The sequence below is a fragment of the Pteropus vampyrus genome, unplaced genomic scaffold (assembly GCF_000151845.1).
Source record: "Pteropus vampyrus isolate Shadow unplaced genomic scaffold, Pvam_2.0 Scaffold137, whole genome shotgun sequence".
Lineage (NCBI taxonomy): Eukaryota > Metazoa > Chordata > Mammalia > Chiroptera > Pteropodidae > Pteropus > Pteropus vampyrus.
In genome coordinates, this window is record NW_011888918.1 from 3,829,138 (window position 1) to 3,853,272 (window position 24,135).

Below are 24,135 nucleotides of genomic sequence, written 5' to 3' on the forward strand. Positions count from 1 at the left end.
TGTTGAACTATCTTTGAGTTCATTGACTCTTTATTATCTGTCACTTTGCATTTTGTGAACAGTTGATTTATGAGATTCCTGATTCAAGAGTAGTTCCTATTCCTTTGTAAGTATAGTGAGTATGGCTTCTTTATTAGAAGGCTTCTTTGGGGGAAATGGTTGTCTGTCCTTTGACTTTTAAATTTTCTCTTGTATTACAGGATCCTAAATTTCCCCTCTTTTACCCTTCTCAGAACAGTTTCAAAGGACATCTCATTCCTTTTCAATGTCTTCTCCCCAGAAACGTTGAGTTCTGCATACACTCATCTCTTCTTTTTCCTAGACTGCTCTGGTATACTAGAGCTCTTTCTCACTATCTTTGTACTTAGTGTGGGTTTTCTTTTTCCTGGAGTGATTTTAGTTCCACTTAAGCTGTTCACCCTCCTCTTCTCTCATATGCATTTCACTTCCTGTCTGGGTCCTATCTTGCTCTCCTTAAAGAGCCGGGATGAGTGTTTGAGAAATATCTCCACCAGAAATTGATGTTTACTTTTTCAGATTCTAGACAACTTGAAGCTTGTAGTATTTTCAATCTTCTAATTATGTTAGGAGATATGGGTTATTTGTGGTTTCATTTGTTCTTGTTGGTTTTTGTAGGATGTATTAGGACATTTGGATTTATGTAGCTGCCATAACCCTGCTATTAGGAAGTCTTCCTTAACATTTTATTTAGAAAAATTTGAAGCCTTTAGGAAAGTTATACAATGAACACCTGTATACCTTTCACCTAGATTCATAATTTGTTACTTTATTTTATTTTTTCCTTTCCCTTTCTTTGCATGTGCACACATGCACTTATACTTTATTAGTTGAACCATTTGAGAGTAAATTGCAGAAAACATGCCAATTTACTCTAATACTTTATCACGTCTCCTAACATAAAGATCATTTTCCTATGTAACTATGATATAATTATCACATTCAATATGTTTAACAGTGATAAAATACCACCATCTAATATGCCACCATCAGATTTCCCCATTGTCCCAATAATATCCTTTATAGCTTTTTTTCCCTGATCTAAAGTCCTATCAAGGACCACACAGTGCATTTTAGTTGTCATGTCTCTTTAATTTTCTTTAGAAGAGTTCACTAGCCTTTTTGTTTTACTTTGTTTTGTTTTTTGAGACATTGACATTTTTGAAGGGTCTAGGCCTTGTAGATTTGAACTTGTCTGATCATTTCCTCATGATTAGAGTCATGATTAGACTGGTAGAAATGCTACCTAAGTAATGTTACGACCTTCTTGGTACATCCATCAGGAAGCACATGGTATGACTATTATTGGTGACATGTTTGATTACTTGATTAAGGGGTTATCTGCCAGATTTCTCCATTTTAAGGATATCTTTTGCCCCCCTCCCACCCCACAGTTTTTCTCCAAGTGCAAGTAGTTTATTTGAGAGATGACTCCAGGACATACTGGTAGAGGAGAGCGATAGTGAGATGGGAAAGAAAAGGCATTCAACAAAGGGGTGTTATCCAGCCATTTACCGCGGCTGGGCAGCTAGAATTCACTGGGGAACTCAAGCCACTGCAGACTCATGGCTCAGCATTATCTCACAGAATGGGTAAGAAATCTAGGGTCTTTATATACCAATCCCTGTCAGTCACTGTTTGACAGCTTCTCCCAGGGACATCGATTCTCTGGTGCTTCCAGCTTACCATGAACAGGTGCAAAAGGGGCCCTGGCTGCCAAAGGAAGCCTTCAGGTAAAGAGATGTAGGTGTAGGCATTTGGAAGTTAGGCCAGGGTGTACTATTGTGTTAACAGCTGAAGGAATAATTGGCAGAGCGTTCATAGTGTCTGCTATACTTGGGTACTCCAGAACCTGGAGCTTGAGGCAAATGCTTGCTATTATTTTTTCAGGAAGTACAATTTTAGGAAGCAGAAGTGAGGGAAAGGAAGATTGAGGAGAGGAGTCATTTCAGAGGAGCCAGCTTGGCTACCTCTTGGTAACAAGTACAACCAATTGTGTGGTTTCCTAAAGCTGTCTCCCAGGAGAATCTATCCTAAGGAAAGAAGGAGATTTACCCTACAGCTTCTCTATCTCATTGGTAAAAGCTTTGACCCTTGGTACATTTATTCCCTAAAACTTCCAGGTTGTACATGTGTGGGCATCAGGTGGGTCCCAGAGGTCCTGACACCTCAGAGTCCAAGAGGGAGGCCAAGGGTGGGGGGTGAGAGGCATCCAGCATGAGCAGGAAGTAAGGGACCATGGAGTTGTGCCGGTGTGCAGATGGTTAGAACTTATGCATATTTGTTCTGCCTAATGACAGCCAGAATGGTCAGGGACCTCAGAGACAGGCAAGGCCAAGAAGACTTGAGGTGCTGCATAAAATATGCCTGATACATTTGGATTCCACTTTTTTAAAAAACAAATATGCACATACATACACATAAAACACATATACACAAACACAATCACATTAAAAAAAAGTTATCTCTTGCTGATGAGGATCCAGCTAAATTTTACTTTAGCCCTTATTTTTTGACATGTTAAAGCTTTCTACAATAAAGACATTTTAATTATATGATAGAAAAATAGTTATGAACAGTTTTAGAAAAGAAGGCAAAGCAGTGAGCATTTTTTTTCCAAGTAGAAACTGGCAAAAAAATTATTCCATGTTTTATGGGCAGAGACAAGGATTGTCTTATTAAAAGATAGAATCTTTTAAGACGTTTAGAAAAGTAGCAACAAGTTGCTTTTTAAATGTGAGAGGTGTAACTCTTGCCTTATAAAATTAGTTTCTAAAGAATTAAAAAATATATGTTGTCTCTCTATATATGTATTATGTATTCATTCACCTACCTATTTATTCATTTAATTACTAACCAAACACTTCATTCCTGACCCTTTCTGAAAGGTACTGTGCTAGTCACTGGGAGTGCCAAGATGAATCAGGAGGAATCTTCCACCTGCTAGGAGCTCACATTGGAGTGGGGGAAAATGGATGTGGCAGAGAGTACTCACCAGATATTCAAATGGTTTCTTACATTTTCCAGTCTCCATTGCAATTAAGTTGGGACCGTGGGACAAGTTCTGTCCAGTGAACTTGACCAGAAGTGATACACATCACTTCTGGGCTAAGGCAGCTGTGACTCTCAGTTCTCTCTACTGCTGCCAAGATGACCTTAGAGTTACATGTGTAGATGGCACAGCTACAAGATGGACAAGGCCACCAGACCACATTAGATCTTGCATGAATGAGACATAAACCTTTACTGTGTTAAGCTATCCTTCCTTTTTTTTATAGTGATAAAATATACGTAACATAAAATTTAACCATTTTTAAGCATGCAATTCAGTGGCATTAAGTACATTCACAATGTATATCCCTTTGTTTTTAACAAATAATCAGACAAGTACTCATTTGAGTCTTTGCGAATATCCTGGTTCTCAACAACTTTTAGTATCCAATGAGGAGTCTAGCTGGATGCTGCTATTATAACATCATTTTAATATGATAAAATTTATGAGATTGATCTTATTCTCTTTTACAAATGAGGAAATTGAGTAACAGTTTAATTGCTCAATTTAAGTAACTTACCTGATGGGGCTGGATGTTGAACCGCATTTAACTATAAACTTCAAAGCGTGCTTTATAGCAGGGGTTGGCACACTATGGCCTGTGGGCCAAATCTGCCACCTCTTTTTGTAATAAAGTTTTATTGGAACACAACCATGCCCATTCGTTACATATTGCTTATGGCCTCTTCATGCTAAAGTCCCAAAGTTGAGTAGTTGTGACAGAAACCATATAGTCTGTAATACTTAACATATTTACTCTTTGGACCTTTACAGAAAAAGTTTGCTGACTCCTGCTTTATAGAATAGATATTTACATTTTTTATTTTTATTAAAATACACATATTTGGAAATGAAATAGCGCCAAAAGCTTTATTTTGGAAAAAGAAATTCCTGCTGCACTCTTCATCCCAGTACCAATCCTCAGAGACAGACATGTCATTCTTTTAACTATCTTTTCTGGCATTTACGGTTACATTCTAAATATCCTCATTCTGTTATTTCATGATTTATCAACTTTAGATCCTAATTATCAACTAACATAGGTTAGGCCACTATCCTACTTTTTAGTGTTCTATTATAAATTTGTCATTCTTAGCTGAAATGTAATATTTTATGATCATTTAATTTTCTGCATTTTCATCATAATGTACATAAGAAAATTAACATAAACTTAGTAATAATTAACATTTATTTAGTACTCATATGTGCCAGGCACTATTCTAATGCAGATTTATGCAGTAAATAAAGATTAAATGAATCTTTATAGAACTCCTGGGAAATGTAGGTTCTATTATTATCTGTATTTTCTACATGAGAAAACATTATTTAGAGAGATTATGTGATTTTCCCCTTGATCGAGCACCTAGTGGGTGATAGAGCCAGACACTGATATTTAGAACTTGAGCTCTTAAACATTATATTGTAATACTATGCGGAGAATCATACTTCTTGACATTCATAGATTTGTAGTTCTATTAGCAATAATCTGAGATTTATATATGTAAGCTTAAATTTGATTTGAGACAGGTGTAGGAGTAGTCAGGTACTGGGGTCAGCTAGTTGCAAGTGCTTGTTCGGAGGGTAATTGTATTTTCTTATAGACTATAAATTTGCATAGTCTCAGTCTAATGCAGAGGTTCCCAACCCTTGTGCCGTGGACCACTACTGGTCCATGGCCTGTTAGGAACCAGGCTGTACAGCAGGAGATGAGCAGTGGGCGAGCAAGCGCAGCTTCATTTGTATTTGCAGCCACTCCACAGCACTAGCATCACTGCCACGCTCCACCTCAGATCATTAGCTCCACCTCAGGCATTGGATTCTCATAGGAGCACAGTCCCTGGTGCCAAAAAGGATGGGAACTGCCAGTCTAAGGCACTGGCTCTCAAACTTGAGCTTGCATCAAAAACATCTGGTGGGCATTAATTCCTGGGCCTCACCTCTATTTCCTGATTCAGTAGGTCCGCGATGGGACCCAGAATTTGCATTTCTAACAAGTTCCCGGTGATGCTGATGGTACAAGGGACCAAACTGGGCTAATGCTCTGTTATTCCTGCATGTTAGGTATCTTCTGTATTGCTTTCTTTTGCTCTTTTATTGTTTCATGTATATTAGTCTTCTCCTACCAGCTAGCTTGTTAGATTCTGGCAAATGTTCAGTTACTGTGGCTTACATTTCTTTGTTGACCCCACAGAGGCCAGGGTCATGTTACACATATAGTAGGTAATAAGTTGAATGTTTGCTCTCCTTAAAATTTTTTGTAATTTTGACTTTTTCATTTATAAATATTCTCATTGTGAAAATCACCTGTAATAGCAGAAAAGTGGAAGCAGCCCCTAAAAGATTTTCAGGGGCTATGAGACTAAGCACCGAGGAGCTCAGTCCTTGATTGGGGCAGTGTTTAGAAGTATATAAATAAAGTGACTTGTAGGATATTGCATATGGATGCTCTATCTGATTTTTAGTATAGGCTCTGGCATTTTGACTTTAGCATTCTTTGAGAATTTTTCTTTAATCTTCTGTTTATATAGAGGTCAACCAGAATCAACATGTCTGGGACTGAGGAAGCATTTTTTGGAGGCCGTGACAGCCATCCTCCTTCTGCTGGTGGCAACTCTGTATTATGCTTTGGACAGGTAACTGTGTGGGTTTTTCACACCTGAAAAGAATGAGGTTAAGTGAAAAAGGTATGAGGAAGCAGTTTGTAGAGCATCATTATATACACATGTATAAGTTATTTATTGTTATTGATTTTTTTTAGATGCCTTATTTGGGAGTCTTTGAAGGGCATTTTGGAACTTTAGCATCAAAAGACATAGTACTAGGGATTACATTTAGCTTTACATATTATTTATTTTTTGGGTAGATTGCATGTTAATATGACATAGCATTCAAAAAGAAACAAAAACTACATGTGAACAGTCTCACTATTTCCCTGTTACTCCTGCCCGCTTTACACCCAGTTCTCTTTTTCGGAGGCATCCAAAGTTTCTGGTGTTGTATTCTTTGTGCATATAAAAGGGATTCTTGCTTTGTCCACCTAAATTCTGTCTTTGTCTTTACCAGAGATCTGTTTGTGACTATTTCATTTAATTGGGGTAAGAGGAAAACTACTAAGAGGACAAAAATCCAAACATGTAGTAGTATATTTACTGTGTAGGATGGGAAATTGTTCAGTTGGAAAGGAGGTACGCAAGTTTGGCGGAAGACTCCTGTCATGTTTTCTCTCCCCTACTCCCTTGAGTGTGTAAATGTCATAGGCAGACTCGGAGGTGGGAAGTTTTAGTTTCCTCGTTCTGGCTTGAGAAAGTTTTGTAAGGTTGGTAGTAACATCTAAGGCAGTGGTTCCCAAAATGTGGTCCAGTGACCTCTGGGAATTTACGAGAACTTTTCAGAGTCCATGAGGTCCAAATTTTTATAATACTACTAAAATACTACTTGCTTTTTTCACTGTCATTCTCTCACAAGTGAATGGTGGAGTTTTGTGGAGACTGCATAGCACGTGGTGATATCATTGCTCTGATGGCTAGTGGAATATGTGCCTTAAAAGTTTCTCAGTTTTAATACCTAATATTGGTAGATATAACCCATAGAAACAAAACCTCTTAGATCCTCAATACCTTTTTAAGAGTGAAAAAGGGTATGGAGACCAAAAAGTTGGAGACTTGCTGATACAAAGAATGGTGGAAATATCAATTAAATTTTCTCTTTCTGGATTGTAGTACCAATACGCTGCAGAAGAGTACCAGGCCATCCAGAATGCTTTGAGGCAGAGACTGGGTCCTGAATACATAAGTAGCCGCATGGCTGGAGGAGGCCAGAAGGTAGGAGAGTCTATATACCTGAACAGTGGGTGCCCATGTGGCTGACTTCTCAGATGATATTGCCAGCTACCTTTCTGTTTCCTCATGGATTCAGAAGGTCTCTTGTTCACTGTTACTGGTTGTTTCCTAGTGTCTTTGGGAGCAGATGGATTCCAGCCTTCATTGTCATCTGAAGTGACCCAAGCGTTGGTTGTCTTGAGATTTATATACCTGCCATCATAAGATTTTTACACAATCTTTAAAAAATATGTCTCTTGCCATTTGCTTCTAATTTTAACTTTAGTGTCTGTTTTTAGTCTTCTATAATATATGTCAACCTTAGATGTGTACTTTTTTTGAAAACTGAGTTTTGGGAACTGCTAGGTGAGTGTCTGTCTTTCCACATTGAGTCTAATCCCCTTAGGCAGAACATTCGTTCTAACTGGATTCTTGAGGAAAAATCTTTGAAATAAGTTCACTGAGAATTTCCCTGGAATATTTAAGGGCAGTTTTGCTAAAAAAAAAAAAAGAGAAAAACTGGTAAGGAATAAATTAAGTAAATTTTTGATCTACGTGTAAGTATGGCAGGAAATTTTAACAAGCTTTTTTTCCTTTAATTTTCTCCCAGGTGTGTTACATTGAGGGTCACAGGGTAATTAATCTGGCCAATGAGATGTTTGGTTACAATGGCTGGGCACACTCTATCACACAGCAGAATGTGGGTGAGTATGTTTCCTGGCCATGGTGACTTCTTCATTTACCTTACTTGGCATTGTCTAATTTCTGATTTGAATATTTTCTGGGTGAGGATGTAGGGTAGATATATTTGGTTGCCAGCAAGAAGAAAATGGGTAAGGCATAGGGATCAGTGTCTCCTTCTATTGATTTTCTTTCCCACTCCTAGATTTTGTTGACCTTAACAACGGCAAGTTCTACGTGGGAGTCTGTGCATTTGTGAGAGTCCAATTGAAGGTGAGGGTGATGGAATAGACTTGATGCCTCCAAGGATCAGGAGGCTGGTGAAAGAGAATGATCAGGTAGGGAAGTCTCTGGACTGTCGCGCACAGCCAAGCTGGAGAGCTAGGCCCAGAGCGGTGTCTTAGACAGTGTTCCTTAGGATGGTGGTATTCAAACATTCTTACTCATATGCCTGCTAAAAGAATTTTGAAAAATTCTGTTCTCTGCACATTTTTAAGTTGACATTTAAAACTTTTCACCATAAATATAAATAGTCACAAGAGTTTGTTTTTAGGCATATTATAAAATTTAATGTTCTGAAATAAATGTGTTATATCTTTTTAAACGTACCAAATGATTCTAAATATCATAAAGGATTAAATACTGTCATCCATAAAAAAAAATACATGAGCAAGCTATTTTTTTTAAAGCTATTATTTAATCATAAGAAATTTTACATTGTTTCTTCTTGCATTCATATTTACACTCTATTTCTCCACTGGCTTTCATCCTAATGTATATTTATCATTGAAATTTTTTATTAATAACCTTCTCATACTTCTCTGCCTCCGTGTGTGTGTGTATATGTGTGTGTGTATAAAATTAAAAATTTTGGGTAAATTTCCAGTGACCTTAAGGCTCTAAATAATAAAAAATTTCTTTTGGATTGAGTTAGTGTTATGGGTATCATTAATTCATAATTGATCAGTCAATTGTGTTTATGTGGGAGACAACATAGCTAAATTAAAATTTTTATGTTTAATAAAAATAAATTTTATGGAAAATGCATTTCTTAATGAGATGGATGAAGCTGTTTTTTTTTCAGTTGGTTTATATATCCATAGTTTAATATTACTTATTCCTAGACAGATCATTCAGCATTAATTCTATTCAGACTTTTTAATTTTATAAATAGTACTAAAAACCTTATTCACATAAATAAACTAGAATGGTTAGAGTTTTTTTATAGTGTCATTCATTTCTCTGAATGCTTTCTGAGTTATATTTCAAAAATCATAGAGTATTATAATAAAAAATTATAATTTTTTAATAAAAATAAAAGCTAACAGCTTGATCAGATCTCTATAAGCTAACAGCTTGATCAGATCCACCTTCACTGTTGGTGAAAACCAAGAAATGGATACTACCTGGCTTCAAAAGAATTTGCTGTACCATCATTAGTGTCTGTTAAATAAAATATTTCAAATTTTCCTTTTGTTTGGTGTCCCAGAGGTTTTTATACCTTTGGGCAATGCACTTTCGTGAGATTTGGGGTGGATTGGATATGTGCGTTTTTTACATAAAAGAGGAAGTGGGAAAGGAGAATAGTCTTGACACTTTGACCACAAGCACATTTCCAGGCAGATCAGATGTAGGAAATAATACTAGGAATTGATTCTCTTAAACTCCCTGTGCCCATGTGCCCTTTAGCAGACCCCTGGGTTATATGTACCCACTTTGAATACAGCTGCTTGAGGAAAAGAAGAGCTGTGGAACCAGAGACACAGCTGCAACTTTTCACATTAGATTTGAACTCCTTTTCTACCCCCAGGATGGTTCATATCATGAAGATGTGGGCTATGGTGTTAGTGAGGGTCTCAAGTCAAAAGCCTTGTCTTTGGAGAAGGCAAGGAAGGAGGCAGTGACAGATGGACTGAAGCGAGCACTGAGGTAAGCAGAAAGGGTTGGAGTCTAACCTGCTTCATTTCAGTGCTTGTTTCAAAGCAGTTTTGGTTTTTCTTGAATAGGTAATAAAGTCACATATTCAAAAATCAAAATAACATAAGTCTCACTTCCATCTTTGTCCCTGTCTGCCCTGTTTTCCTACTCTCTTGTATTTTCCCAATGCTTCTTTGTGCTTATGTCTCCCATTTTGGGGAATAAGTGGTAGAATACTATATTCTCTTTTCTTTGCCTCTCCACTCAGTAATATTTCTTGAACACCTTCCACATGAGTACATAGATAGCTTCCTCATTCTCGTTAATGCACGTAAATACTTCACTGCGTATATAAAACATAGAGCAGGGTTTTTAACCTTTCTTGGGGTCATAAATACCTTTGAGAATTGAAGGGAATTGAATCACCAGAAAAATACATGTATAAACATGCACTAAAAATTTGCACTACCATAGCCTGTGGGGGCGTGTATGTGTCCCATGTAAAGAACTTTAATCGTGGAGGATTGTGCCCCTAAGAATGTGTTATCCACTCCTAGTGGGGAGTTGGAGCAGTGCTTGGGAAAAAAATCTCTGCTCTGGAATTCGCACTCCATGTCAGGAGGAAGTGAATGGGGTTTTGGAACATTTTTTTCATCTTTTTATACTCATCGCCTCTCCACGAGGATAGTGATTTGAGACTGTTATGCTCACTCTTCTATTCTCACAACCTAATACAGTGCATGCATGGCAGATGCTCACTAAACAGTTTTGAATACATTTCCTCTGCTGCAGTTGACAAGCAACTTGCACATTTCCTCTGCTGCAGTTGGGGTCCATTTCCTCTGTGGCAGTTGACAAGCAACTTGCACAAAGTTGTAACTCTGTTCTTTGATATTTACATGTAACAGTTCTCAACCCTGTTTCTCTTGTTTTGCCTTACCCTTAGAAGTTTTGGGAATGCGCTTGGAAATTGTATTCTGGACAAAGACTACCTGAGGTCACTAAGTAAGCTTCCACGACAGGTATGTTAGAAATAGATGAATGAATGCATTAAAGATATGACTAATTCCCTTGTGTCATGGGTTGAGTATTTAGGGATGAGAGAAGTAAAAACTGAGCTATTTAGATGGTCTGGATTACATATTTTAGACTTCTTCGACTATCAGAGCTAGGAGGAACTAATCACCTTATTTTACAGATGAAGAAATTGAAGCCTAGAGAAATTGTTACTTGTCTCTTATACAGAGAGGACTGTGGTTGGGATGGTCAGTAGACCTCAAAAGGAGCACATAGCCCTCTACAGCACCACTGTCATTTCTTAGAAACATTCAAAACCTTTCTTTCCTCTTCAACTTTCTTGCTTTTCTTTAGCTCTGGCATCTTCAGGTTTAGATCTCTCTTGTTTTTGCCAATGCCTATCTCATGATCTGAGCACTTGCCTTTGGAGAATGGGGTCTGGAGTTTAGCAGCCCTCGAGTCACACTTGACCTGGGCTTATTTGGGCCCTGGAGTGTTCCAGTTGCCTGCTTCTTCTGTGGCATTCTCTGAGGTCCCTGCAGCATTGCCACTCAAGGCAGCATTCCCTCTCTTATAGTTGAGAGTTCTTTTTCTTGTGGAGCCCCTAATAGAGGCATGCGTCAAGTGGCGTCTGTTGAAATTCCATTTATTTCCTTTTATAAAATGCTTTTTTATACATTGTTTGATTCAGTTTGCTAATATTTTGTTAAGGATTTTTACATCTATGTTTACAAGGGATATTAGTCACAGTTTTTTATATTTTATGGTAAAAAACACATGACATAAAATTTACCATTTTAACCATTTTTAAGTGTACAGTTCAGTAGTGAAATAGAGCTTTAGAAATTTATCTTATAATACTGCAACTCTACACCCATAAAACAACTTCCCTTTCCTCCCTTCTTCTAGCCCCTGGTAACCATTCTATTTTCTTTTTCTATGATTTGACTACTTTAGATGCCTCATATAACTGGAGTCATATAGTTTTTGTCCTTTTGTGACCGGCTTATTTCATTTAGTATAGCGACCTCAAGATTCATCTATATTTTAGCATGTGTCAGAATTTTCTTTTTAAGGCTGAATAATATTCTGTTGTATGTATATAGAAGCATATTTTTGGATTGCCTCTATCTCTTGGCTGTTGTGAATAGTGCTGTCATGAACATGGGTGTGCAAGTACCTCTTCAAGATCCTGCTTTCAGTGTTTTGGATATATATCCAGAAGTGGGGTTGCTAGATCATATGGTAGTTATATTTTTTATTTTTTGAGGCACTTCCATACTATTTTCTATAATGGCAATACCATTTTGCAGTTCAACCAATAACGCACAAGGGCTCTGATTTCTCCATATCCTCACCAACACATTATTTTCTATTTATTTTGATAGTAGCCTGCCTAATAGGTGTGAGGTGATATTGTACTTTTGATTTGCATTTCTCTGATTAGTAATGTGGAACATCTTTTCATAGGCTTGTTGGCCATTTGTATATCATCTTTGGAGAAATGTCTATTTAAGTCCCTTACTCATTTTTAATTGGGCTATTTGATTTTTTGTTGTTGAGTTGTAGAAGTTCTTTATATATTGTGGATATTAACCCCTTATCAGAGATATGATTGCAATTTTTTTTTTCTATTCCATAGGTTGCCTTTTAAGTTTTTATGTTTGATATAGTCCCATTTGTATATTTTTGCTTTTGTTGCCTTTTTTTTTTTTTGGGTCATATACAAGAAATCATTGCCAAATTTAATGTCCTAAAGTTTTCCCACTATGTTTTCTTTTATGAGTTTTAGAGTTTGGGTTCTTAAGTTTAGGTCTTTAATCTGTCTTGAATTCATTTTTGTATGTGATGTAAGATACAGGTCTAACTTCATTCTTTTACATGTGGATTTCCATTTTACCCAGCATCATTTCTTAAAGAGACTCTCCTTCCCCCATTGAATGGTCTTGGCATATTTGTTGAAGGTTATTTTATCATAATATACAAGGGTTTATATCTGGGCTCCCTATTGTATTCCATTTGTTTATATGTCTGTCTTTGTGTCAATACCATACCATTATTGTAGCTTTGTAATATGTTTTAAAATGAAGTGGTGTGAGTCCAACTTTGTTCCTCTTTTTCAAAATTATTTTTGCTATTTCAGGTTCCTTGAGATTCCATATGAATTTTAGAATTAATTTTTTTATATATGCAAAAAATACCATTGGAGTGTTGAATCTGTATATCACTTTGGTAGTATGGACATCTTAACAATATTAAGTCTCTTAATTTATGAATGTGGATGTCTTTCCATTTATTTGTGTCTTTAATTTCTTTGAGCAATGTTTTGTGGTTTTCAGTATACAAGTCTTTCACCTTCTTGGTTAGGTTTATTCTTTTTGATGCTATTGTAAATAGCATTGTTTCTTAGTTTCCTTTTCAGATTGTTCATTATTAGTGTATAAGGCATAACTGATTTTTGTATGTTGATTTTCTTTCTTATAACTTTGTAGAACTTTTTAGTTCTTACAACTCTTTTTGTTTGTTTGTTTTTGTGGAGTCTTTAGGGTTTTCTGCATATAAGAAGATCATATCTGTGATCAGAGATAATTTTACTTCTTTTCCAATCTGGATTCCTATACATAGATACCTGTGATAAAGTTTAATTCAGAAATTCAGCACAGTAAGAGATTAACAATAACTAATTATAAAATATCTTATTGTACTGTATTCACCCTTCTTGTGATGATGCGAGGTGATAAAATGCCTTATTAAGTCAAGTTGAGAACTTTCATCTTTTAACTTAAAGGGAGCACATTATGACTTCTCTTTGGCATATTCAAATTGCCAGTATCATAACTCTTGCAATTTGGGGCATTAACTAAAATCAGGGTTATTTGAATACAATTACCATGATACCACAACAGTCAATCTGATAACTGAGACAGCTACTAAGTGACTAAATGATGGGTAGAATATATAGTGCGGATTTGCTGGACAAAGGGATAATTCAGGTCTCAAATGGGATGCAGTGGGACAGTGTGAGATTCAGTCACACTATTCACACTAAACAACTTATAAGTTGTTTATTTCTGGAACTTTTCATTTAATATTTTTAGACTACAGTTGACTGTGGGTAGCTGAAACTGTGGAAAGCGAAACTGCAGATAAGGCAGAGGTGGGGAGAACTACTGTAGTCTTTTTTTTTCTTGTAGTATCTTTGTCTGGCTTTGGTTTCAGAGTAATGCTGGCCTCACAGTATGAGCTTGTATATGTTCTTTCCTCTTGAGTTTTTTGGAAGACTGAGGAGTATCGTTGTTAAATCTTTAATGTTTGATAGAATTCTCTAGTGAAGCCATCTAGTCCTGGGCTTTTTTTGTTGTTGGTAGGTTTTTGACTACTGATTCAATATCTTTACTATTTACCAGTCTCTTCACGATTCAGTCTTGGTAGGTTGTATTTCTAGGAATTTCTCTGTTTCTTCTAGGTTATCTAATTTGTTGGTGTACAATTGTTCATAGCAGTCTCATAATTTTTTCTACTTCTGTAGCATCAGTTGTCCTTTCATTTCCGATTTTAATTAAATAATTAAAGTCTTTTCTTAGTTAATCCACCTAAGGATTTGTCAATTTTGTTGATCTTTTCAAAATAACTCTTTGTTTTGTTGTTTTCTGTTTTTTTTTTTTCCTCCTCTATTTCCTGTATCTCTCCTCTAAGCTTTATTTCCTTTCTTCTGCTAGCTTGAGTCAGCCATAAACTCCTGTTAGCAGTGCTTTTGCTGCATACCGTAAGTTCTGGTAAGTTTTGTTTTCATTTTCATTTGTCTCAAGATATTTCTAATTTCCCTTGTGACTTATTCTTTGATCCATTGTTTGTTTAAGAGTGTGCTGTTTTATTCCCACCTATTTGCAGATTTGTCATTTTTCTGCTATTGGTTTCTAGTCTCATTTCATTGTGATTGGTAAAGATACTTTGTATGATTTCCGTCTTCTTCAATTTGTTAAGACTTGTTTTGTAGCCTAACATATGGTCTATCCCAAAGAATGTTCTGTGTGTACTTTAGAAGAATGTATATTCTGCTGTTGTTGGATGGAGTATTCTGTATATGTTAGGTCCATTTTTTTGCTCTTATAGTGTTTAAATCCTCTATTTACTTATCGATCTTCTGTCTGGTAGTTCTGCCCATTATTGAAAGTAGGACATTGAAGTCTCCTACTATTATTGTGTTGCTATGTATTTCTGTTTTCCACTGTTAAATTTTTCTTTATAAATTTAGGAGCTCTGGTATTTGGTACATAAATATTTACAATTATTATATCTTCTTGGTGAATTGACTCATTTATCATTATATAATGTTCTTTGTCTCTTGTAACAGTTTTTAATTTCAAGTGTCTTTTGTCTGATAGTAGTATACCCTACCCTGCTCTCTTTTGGTTTTTATTTACATAGAATATCTTTTTCTATCCTTTTACCTTTAGCCTGTGTGTGTCTTTAGATACAAAGTGAGTCTCTCGTAGAAAGCATATAGTTGTATCTTGTTTTTTTAATCCATCCAGCCATTTTTTAGATTGGGGAGTTTAATTCGTTTACATTTAAAGTATTATTGATAGGGAAGGACTTATTGCCATTTTGTTAATTATTTTTTGTATGTCTTGTAGCTTTTTCTTCTTTCTTCTTTTCCTTCCTTCGTGTTTTGTGGATTTTTGGGTCATGACATGATTAGATTGCCACCTCATTTCCTTTTGTGTATATTCCACAGATATTTTCTTTGTGGTTAACATTGCAATTATGTAAAACATCTTAAAATCATAGCCTTTTCTTTCAAGCTGATAACTTCAATTGCATACAAAAACTCTAGTTCTTTACAACTCCATCCCCCCACCGCACTTTATGTTATTGACTTACAAATTGCTTCTTTATATATTGTATACCCACTAACATAGATTTATAGTTAATAAAATTTTAATGGTTTTTATTTATTTTTTATTTTTTAATGGTTTTTAAGTTTAAATTCTATATGCATGATATAGTTTTAATGGTATTGTGTTTAAATTTTATGCACCAAAATTAAAATAATACAGGTTGCTATATTTGTCTATGTGTTTACTGGAGAACTTTTATTTTCATATAGTTTCATTCTGCCATCTAGTATCCTTTTGTTTGAATTTGAAGGACTCCCTTTAGCACTTTTTTAAAAATTTTATTTATTTTTTTTCAGTTTATTGGGGTAACATTGGTTAATACAATTATATAATTTTCAGGTGTACATTATAATTTGACATCTATATATTCTATTGTGTGTTTACCACCCAGAGTCCAATTTCCTTCAGCTACCATATATGTGATCCCCTTTACCCACTTCACCCTCCCCCAATCCCCCTGTATTTGACCCCCTTTACCCTGTCTACCCCACCCCCTACCCTCTGGTAACCTCTAGTCCATTGTCCATGTCCCTGAGTATCTGTTTGTCCTGTTCATTTGTTGCTTTTAGGTTTATATCTCACATATAAGTGATATTATGTGATTTTGAACTTTTCAGTCTGGCTTATTTCACTTAGCATGATTATCTCGAGGTCCATCCAGGTTGTCACAAACAGCAGTATTTCATCTCTTCTTATGGTTGAGTAGTATTCCATTGTATATATGTACCACAGCTTTTTTAGCCAATCATCTATTGTAGGACACTTCAGTTGCTTCCATGTCCTGGCCACTGTGAATAGTGCTGCTATCAACACCAGTGTGCAAATACCTTTTTGGATATGGGTTTTCAAGTCTTTGGGGGTAAATACCCAGTAGAGAGATTGCTGGATCATGTGGTAGATCAATTCTTAGTTTTTTGAAGAACCTCCATACTGTTTTTCATAGTGGCTGTACCAATTTGCAGTTCCACTAGCAGCGTATGAGTTCTTTTTTACTCCTTATCCTCTCCAACATTGTTATTACTTGTCCTGTGTGATAACAGCTATTCTAACAGGTGCGAGATGGTATCTCATCGTGGCTTTGATTTGCATTTCCCTAAAAGCTAGCGATGTTGAGCATCTTTTCATATATTTGTTGGCCATTTGTATGTCCTCTAGGGAGAAGTGTCTGTTCAGGTCCTCTGCCCATTTTTGATTGGATTGTTTGTTTTCTGTTGTTATAGAGTCATATGAGTTCTTTGTAGATTTTGGAAATTAGGCCCTTATCGGAGGTGTTGCTTGCAAATATATTTTCCCATTCGGATGATTGTCTCTTTATCTTGCTGACGATTTCTTTTGCTGAGCAGAAGCTTTTTAGTTTGATATAGTCCCATTCATTTATTTTAGCTTTTACTTCCTTTGCCTTTGAGGTCAAATTCATAAAATCCTCTTCAAGTCTAAGGTCCTTGAGTTTAGCTCCTGTGTTTTCTTCTATGCATTTTATTGTTTAGGTCGTATATTCAGGTCCTTAATCCATTTCGAGTTAATTATGGTGTGTGGTGATAGACGACAGTCTAGTTTCATTCTTTTGCAGGTGGCTTTCCAGTTTTCCCAGCAGCATACATTGAAGAGGCTTTTCTTTCTCCATTATATGTTTTTGGCTTTTTTGTCGAAAATTATTTGCCCATATAAATATGGCTTTACTTCTGGACTCTCGATTCTGTTCCACCGGTCCGTGTGTCAGTTTTGCTGCCAATACCATGTCATTTTAATTACTGTCGCTTTGTAGTATAATTTGAAGTCGGGCAGAGTGATGCCTCCAGCCTCGTTCTTTGTTCTTAGGATGGCTTTGGCAACTCGGGATATTTTGTGTTTCCATACAAATCTGATGATTTTTGTTCTATTTCTTTAAAAAATGTTGATGGGATTTTGATGGGGATTGCATTAAATCTGTATAATGCTTTAGGTAATATGATCATTTTTAACTATGTTGATTCTTCCAATCCAAGAACATGGAATATCTTTCCATTTCTTTGTATCTTCTTCAATTTCTTTTAATAGGGTCTTGTAATTTTCATTATATAGGTCCTTCACATGTTTCGTTAAATTTATTCCTAGGTATTTTATTTTATTTTTGATGCAGTTGTAAATGGGATCGTTAATTTCTCTGTTAGTTTGTTATTAGTGTATTGTCTTCGACTCTTAACCGTTTGATTATAAGTTATCTTGGTTTTATAAAGTCTCTTTGAATTTATCTTATATGTAGTTTTTTGAGCTTGAATTTGAATGTGTTTTCTTTCCTCAGATTTTGGAAGTCTTTAGCCAATAATCTTTCTGCCCCTTTCTCTTTCTATTCTCCTTCTGAGACTCTTTTAATACACAGTGTGAGTGTCCTGTCAGTCCCTTAAGCTGTGTTCATTTTTATTCATTCTTTCTTTTAGCTTCTCTGCTGAGATGATTTCAAATGACCTGAGTCTTTATTTTGCCTGAGCAAGTCAAGTGAAATTTTCAACTTTGTTATGGTATTTTTCAGTTCCAAAATTTGTTTCATTTTTATAGTTTCTCTTTGTTGATATTCTCATTTGTTCATGTATCATTTTCCTGGTTTAGTTTAATTTTAGCTCATTGAATAACTTTGACAGTTATTATGAATTCTTCGTCAGGCATCTCATAGATCTGCATTTCTTTAGGGTCAGGTTTTGTAGTTTTAATTTGTTCCTTTGATTGGGCCTTGTTTCCCTGTTTCTTTATATGCTTTTGTTGAGATTTGAGTATTTGAAAAACAATGAAGTCTTTATGTACTTACTGGCTTTGTGCAGGGGATGAACTTCAATAATCAGCCTAGCTAGAGGTTCTAAGACCTCTCAAATCTTTTGTGATCTTTTTATCCTCCTGGTATCTGAATGCATAACTGCAGCTCTGATGTACAACTGTTTTTAGTGGTGTTCCCCTCTGTTTTTAGTGGTCGCATTAGTGTTCTGAGTCAGGTGAGACAGAAACCAATGGGCAGCCCCCAGATGAGCCAGGACATTGGACACACAGTCTACTCTTTTGCTTCCACACTGAGGGAAGAGCCCTAGTGTGGGAGGGTTCCTCCTGGTTGCACTGCTCTATACCAGTCGGTACAGGGGCACAGGTGGGCATGCAGAATGCCATGAATTTTCTTACCCCTTTTGCTGGAATCTTTTTTTTTTTTTTTTCAATTACAGTTGACACTCAGTGTTATATGTTTCAGATGTACAACACAGTGATTAGTTATTTATATGATTTACAAAGTGATCCCCCTGATTCGTCTAGTACCTGTCTGACATCATACATAGTTATTACAATATTATTGACTATATTCCCTATGCTGTACTTTACATCTTCATGACTATTTTGTACCTACCAATTTGTACTTTTTAATCCCTTCAACTTTTTCCTTCAGGTCCCCAACCCCGCTCCTATCCAGCAACCATCAGTTTGTTCTCTGTATCTATGAGTTTGTTTTGTTTGTTCATTTATCTTGTTTTTTTAGATTCCACATATAAGTGAGATAATATGGTATTTGTCTTTCCCTGTCTGACTTATTTTAGTTAGCATCATACCCTCTCTGTTCATCCATGTTGTTGTAAATGGTAAGATTTCATTCTTTCTTTATAGCTGAGTAACATTCTGTAGTATATATATGTACTACATCTTCTTTACCCACTTTTGTATCGATGGACACTTAAGTTGCTTCCGTATTTTGGCTATTATATGTGAAATGTTCTTCTTTGTCTCTTGTTATAGCCTTTGTTTTAAAGTCTGTTTTCTCTAATGTAAGCATTGCTACCCCAGCTTTTTTCTCACTTTCATTTGTATGAAATATCTTTTTCCATTCTTTTACTTTCAGTCTTTCGATCTAAAGTAGGTCTCTTGTAGGCAGCATATGTATGGGTCTGGTTTTATCTATTCAGCCACCCTATGTGTTTTGATTAGAGCATTTAATCCATTTACATTTATTAGTATTATTATTTACTTTTATTAGCATTCGATGCTTAATTTACTCGTAACGGGGTCATAAGTTTTTTTCTTCAGTTTCTCCTGGGACATCTTTTTCTTCTGTGCAAGCTCCTCTTCTGGCTCAGGAAGACTCTGCTCCGTTTCAGTGAGGACCGTCTCAGTGTGGCGGTGGGCACTCATGTAGGGTTCATCTGCCCACGAGCTCTGTACGTTCTGCACTGCATCCTGGAAGCCTTGTTTCCCTGTGTGTGCTTGATGACCATAGAGTCTGCATCTAAACCCTGAAGTTCAGCATCACTCTCTGCATTTTGAAGCATGTGCAGCAAAAATTCAGCACTCTTTTTGGGCCACTGAGCCTGCGTCCAGCCCCACTGTTGGGCCTGGACACACCTACCAACTCCGCCATGGTAACAATGGAATGGTACACACTGCTTCTGTAAAGTGACACCCTTCCGATGCTTGGTGGCTTTTCAGATATGCATACCCTCGATGGCCCAGGCAGTTTCATGAGTGTTCTTAAAGTGAAAACTAAGATTTGAACGTTTTGATTTGCAAGATTTTGTGGGGTCTTCTGGGTCAAGTAAATAGGGAACCATTTTCAGAGGTCACCTCAGGCCGCTTATGGGAAGAACTAAAGTAATTATTGACAGGTTTATAATTATTGCTGTTTTATTGTTCATATATCTGATCTTTCTTGTTCTTGTTCTTCCTCTTCCTTAAGTCCCTTTAACATTTCTTATAATACTGGTTTGGTGGTGATGAAGTCCTTTAGTTTTTCTTGTCTGGGACCTGGAGTCTTGTCTTGGTTTTATGCTGGCCTGAGCGCTATACCTTCTCAGCTGGTCACTTGAGTTCTCACACAGGTATTCTGGACTGTATGTTGTTGTTAACTCAGTGTCTCTGTAGGGGCAGGAGTGCCCAGAGCTTCCTTATCTGCCATTTTGCTGATATTACTATTTCTTTTTTACTCTTATTAAGTAACTTCTGTGCTAACTTCTCTCTGACTTCTAGTTTCATAGCTTATTTTTTCCTTGTTTTGAACTTTAAATAAATGGAATTGTACAGTTTGAGCCTTACAAAAATTGAAGTATTAAAAAGTACATAGGAACATGTAGACTCGTGCACATATCATAAATGTTGAACTTGATGCATTCTAAAGCCAAACACCTCCACATAACCAGCAATCTGAATCATGGCAAAAAATTACCAGTACCACAGGTCTCATTTATGTCCCTTGCAGTCACTGCCAGCCTCTCCCCTTCTCATCACTACCAAAAATAGTTGTTAAATTACTTTTAGCAACATAGGTTAGTTTGGGCTGTTCTCTACTTTTTTGGAATCAAACTGTTTAACTGTTTGGTGTCTGCCTGTCATTTAACATGTTTGTGAGCTTCGTTCATGTAGCATATAGCAGTTTCATTGCTGTATACATCTCAATTCATGAGTAGCCAACAATTCTTTTCCCATTCTGACTTCAGTAGACATTCGAGTTGTCTGTAGTTTTTGGTTATTTTGAATAGGGTTGCTATGAGCATTCTTGTACTTGTCTTTTGGTGCATATACACATTCGTTTATCTTGGAAATTACTGAATCAGGCCAGTGCTTTACAAATCTTCTTCTTCTTATCTGAAGGCTACTTAATTGTGCCACAGTATGCCCAAGGCTTCTTTAGTGATGAATGTTGGATTTGGGGCGGGGGTGGGGGGGTGGGGGTGGGTGGGAACACGCCCTGGCAGAAAGGGTGGAGAAGATAATAGGTAGACATCACCAGATAGATCTAACTGCCAAGGAAAGATTCATATTCGATTTTACAGGCCATTTATCCTAAATCAAGGCTAAAATATAGAGTCCTTTTTATCAAAATTTCATGAATACCGAATGATACAAAGTAGAAAAGGAAATTTTTTTGCTCTTCCTCATAAAATTAAAAATCTGCTTGAAGTGTCGGATCTTGTGTCTCAGCTTCTCAGGACCTAGAAGGAATGCTGGATAGAGGATTGTCAAATGCCATTTTCTAGGAATCTAGATCTTTCAGACAGGGAAAAGAAAGGAAAGAGAAGAGCAGTTGGCGGAAGTTATTCCCCTACCCCTTCCTTTCTGTCATTAGTTGCCTCTTGAAGTGGATTTAACTAAAGCAAAGAGACAAGATTTTGAACCATCTGTGGAACAAGCGAGATACAGCAGCTACCGACACAGCATGGCTCCAGGACCCCCCAAACCACAGGAGGTGACCTCCCCTTGCAGACCGAGCCACTCGGATGATCCCCACATTGTGATACGGGGGGATAAGGACAGCAGCTCCCGGTATGGGGCCTAAGTTCCCTCTCTTTCCTCTTCTGCCTCCTCTTGTGGTCTAAGTTATCTCCATTTCTGCCTTCAGAGCCAGCAAGTTGGTCTGTGTGCTCCCTCAGGAACTCTGTATTATTCATTCAGTTAACTCAGGAATTCACTCCCACCTTGCTGTTGTTCTGATGCAGAAGCCTGACCTCTGCTGCAGAGAGTGACGCCACGTATCAGCGGAAGCTCCGGCAAAAACAGTTGCAGCAGCAGTTCCGGGAGCAAATGGAGAAACAGCAGCAAGTTCAACTATCTGCTCCATCAGTTGAAAAGAAAAATCTGGGTGTGTGAGAAGGATGGGAGCAGAGGCCCCAGGAAGTGTACTCTGAAGGAGGAAGTAACTCGATCCTCTACCAGTACTGTGCGTTTGTCCAAACCAGAACTCAGTAGGACTTACTTCAGGTTACACACGGGATAGAGGAGTCCAAACAATTAAGATATCTTGCCATACCTTTCCCCATTTCTAAAGACACTGATCTTTTCTGGGGAAAGGAAACGGGCCTTGACAAAATCTGGAACTAGAAATTTCAGGGTACAGAACTTTTTTTTTGCTTCAGTTACTTTGGCTCTCTCTGCATTAGAAAGCTTTTCTGAGCTGTCATAGAACATATGACAGAAATGCATTTGAAGTTAATGGGGGCTTTTGGCAATTACTTATCTATGAACTAATTTTTTTTCAGAGTCCAGATTCAGTGGGAACAGTAGATACCGGTTACTTTTGGACTCTTTCCCAGAGAGTAGAAACAGAGAGGGCTTATCCCAGACCAACTGAATTTTTGCCTAGCTTCTCCCTAAGGATTATGAAGATTCACAGAGGATTTGCTTCATGTTTAGTTCATTAATATTCCCCTCAGCACTGCCAGGCTGAAATTAATGTAACTCCTTCCCCCCAAACCAAAACAACTTGCTATACTGGAGATGTTCTTAGTAAGAATTATTCTGGATCTTTAGCTTCCAAACTGTTGCAGAAGTTCCCTGGGGGTGAGGGGTGCAAAAGAGTGTGATCCAGGACTTCCCCCACCCCTGTTCAGACAACCAGTCATTGTTTATATCAGTTTTACATATTGCATTTCTGCTTAAGATTTTCTTGGAACAAGGGTGATAGCTTTAAAAAGTAAAAAGTAGAACAGATATCTTCTAAGAACCTTTCCGTTTTTGCTGCTAAAGGAGAAATAAACTCCCCCACCCTCTCAATTTAGTGAGATTAAAAAAAAAAAAAGAGTCTTATCTGTAGATAGGACTGGGACTCAGGAATCTCAAATTCTACCACTGGCTGTGCTATGAACCAGTGTAACCCTGGGCACTCGAGGCTGCTCCAATACTGAATTTATGTGATTCTGATTTTGTCCTTTCTGTGTCTAAACTGTAGCGGCGCTGCCAGTACCTCCTCTGAAGCACAGCACTCCCATAAGTGGCTCAGACCCACTCACTGAGAAAGACTCCCTTGCAGGTCGGTAGGGGCAAACGGAATGCTGAGTATTAATTAGTCAATACCTAGGAAATGCTCTGTTACTGTGCTGTGTACTTTTGGTAGTCACAGATGCATTTTTAAGAGAGGCATAAAAATCCTCATTTGTTTTAGAGCCCCATGACGTTTTAAAAGAGGAAGACCCAAAATGGATTGATGGCAGTTCTGAGAGCACATATTCAGCTCCTCTGTTGTCTTAACCTAAGAGAAGCTTCAGTGTACTTTTAGGGAGAGGGAAAGAGAAATTCCAAAACCTCTCATAGGGCACTCATGACACGGGATTTCTTATGACCTATTTGTCCAATGTTTTATGTGAGAACACTTGTTTGTTAATGCTGCATTTTCCTGTGGTCTCTGGCCTGGCAGACAATCTTGAAATGTGGGATATGGCTCCAGATGCAGGGGACAGCGTTGTCAAGCCCTTGTCTAGACCAGAACCACACCAGACCGCTGCCACACCAGTTCTGAAGAATCAAATGGTGACCCAGAACAGGGCCCTACAAAGCCTTTGCCACCAGAATCCACAAGCAAAATCTGGACCTTGGCACCCCCAAACTTCCAACATCGACCAACACATAACAGGTAGCAAAGGGTTTTAGGGAGAAAAATTGAAGAGCAAGCCTGGGTTTAAGTCTGTGCATTTTAAAGGAGGGGCAACATTCTACTTTAAGAAGTTGGATGGAATCATGCAGAGGACTAGCAGTGTGAGAAAATAGGAGATACCTGGTTTGAGAACCAGAACTTGTCCTTTGGGGTCCTGACTTGAGGTATGACCCTTTTTAGTCCTTGAAAGTAGGAAGCTTAAGCATGACTGCATTAAGAGCTTTTCCTGTGAAAAGTAGGCCCGCCCATCATGATTATTGTTACAGTCTGGTCTCGAAGTAACAGATTAGATCTGTCCTAACAATTTTCATTCTTGGGCTTTCAGTTTAAAGTAGGATCATTAACTCATACAATTCAGAAATT

General features: G+C 37.2%; 1 protein-coding gene across 6 annotated transcripts in view; it reads left to right on the top strand.

Moving 5' to 3' along the window:
* The window catches only part of RAD52 (RAD52 homolog, DNA repair protein), a 31,487-nt gene that overhangs the window by 6,490 nt on the left and 862 nt on the right, over positions 1–24,135 (top strand). For 2 of the 6 annotated variants that reach the window (XM_023535120.1, XM_011367819.2), the window contains exons 2-11: positions 5,599–5,703; positions 6,790–6,891; positions 7,499–7,592; positions 7,775–7,842; positions 9,380–9,498; positions 10,433–10,508; positions 21,472–21,668; positions 21,842–21,984; positions 23,071–23,151; positions 23,536–23,751. In XM_023535120.1, coding sequence (XP_023390888.1) covers positions 5,617–5,703; positions 6,790–6,891; positions 7,499–7,592; positions 7,775–7,842; positions 9,380–9,498; positions 10,433–10,508; positions 21,472–21,668; positions 21,842–21,984; positions 23,071–23,151; positions 23,536–23,751 — 1,183 coding nt within the window. In that variant the 5' untranslated portion in view covers positions 5,599–5,616. Of the gene's footprint in view, positions 1–5,025; positions 5,132–5,598; positions 5,704–6,789; positions 6,892–7,498; positions 7,593–7,774; positions 7,843–9,379; positions 9,499–10,432; positions 10,509–21,471; positions 21,669–21,841; positions 21,985–23,070; positions 23,152–23,535; positions 23,752–24,135 lie in introns of all 6 variants that reach the window. The other 4 variants (XM_023535119.1, XM_011367821.2, XM_023535121.1 and 1 more) reach the window with 4 other exon arrangements.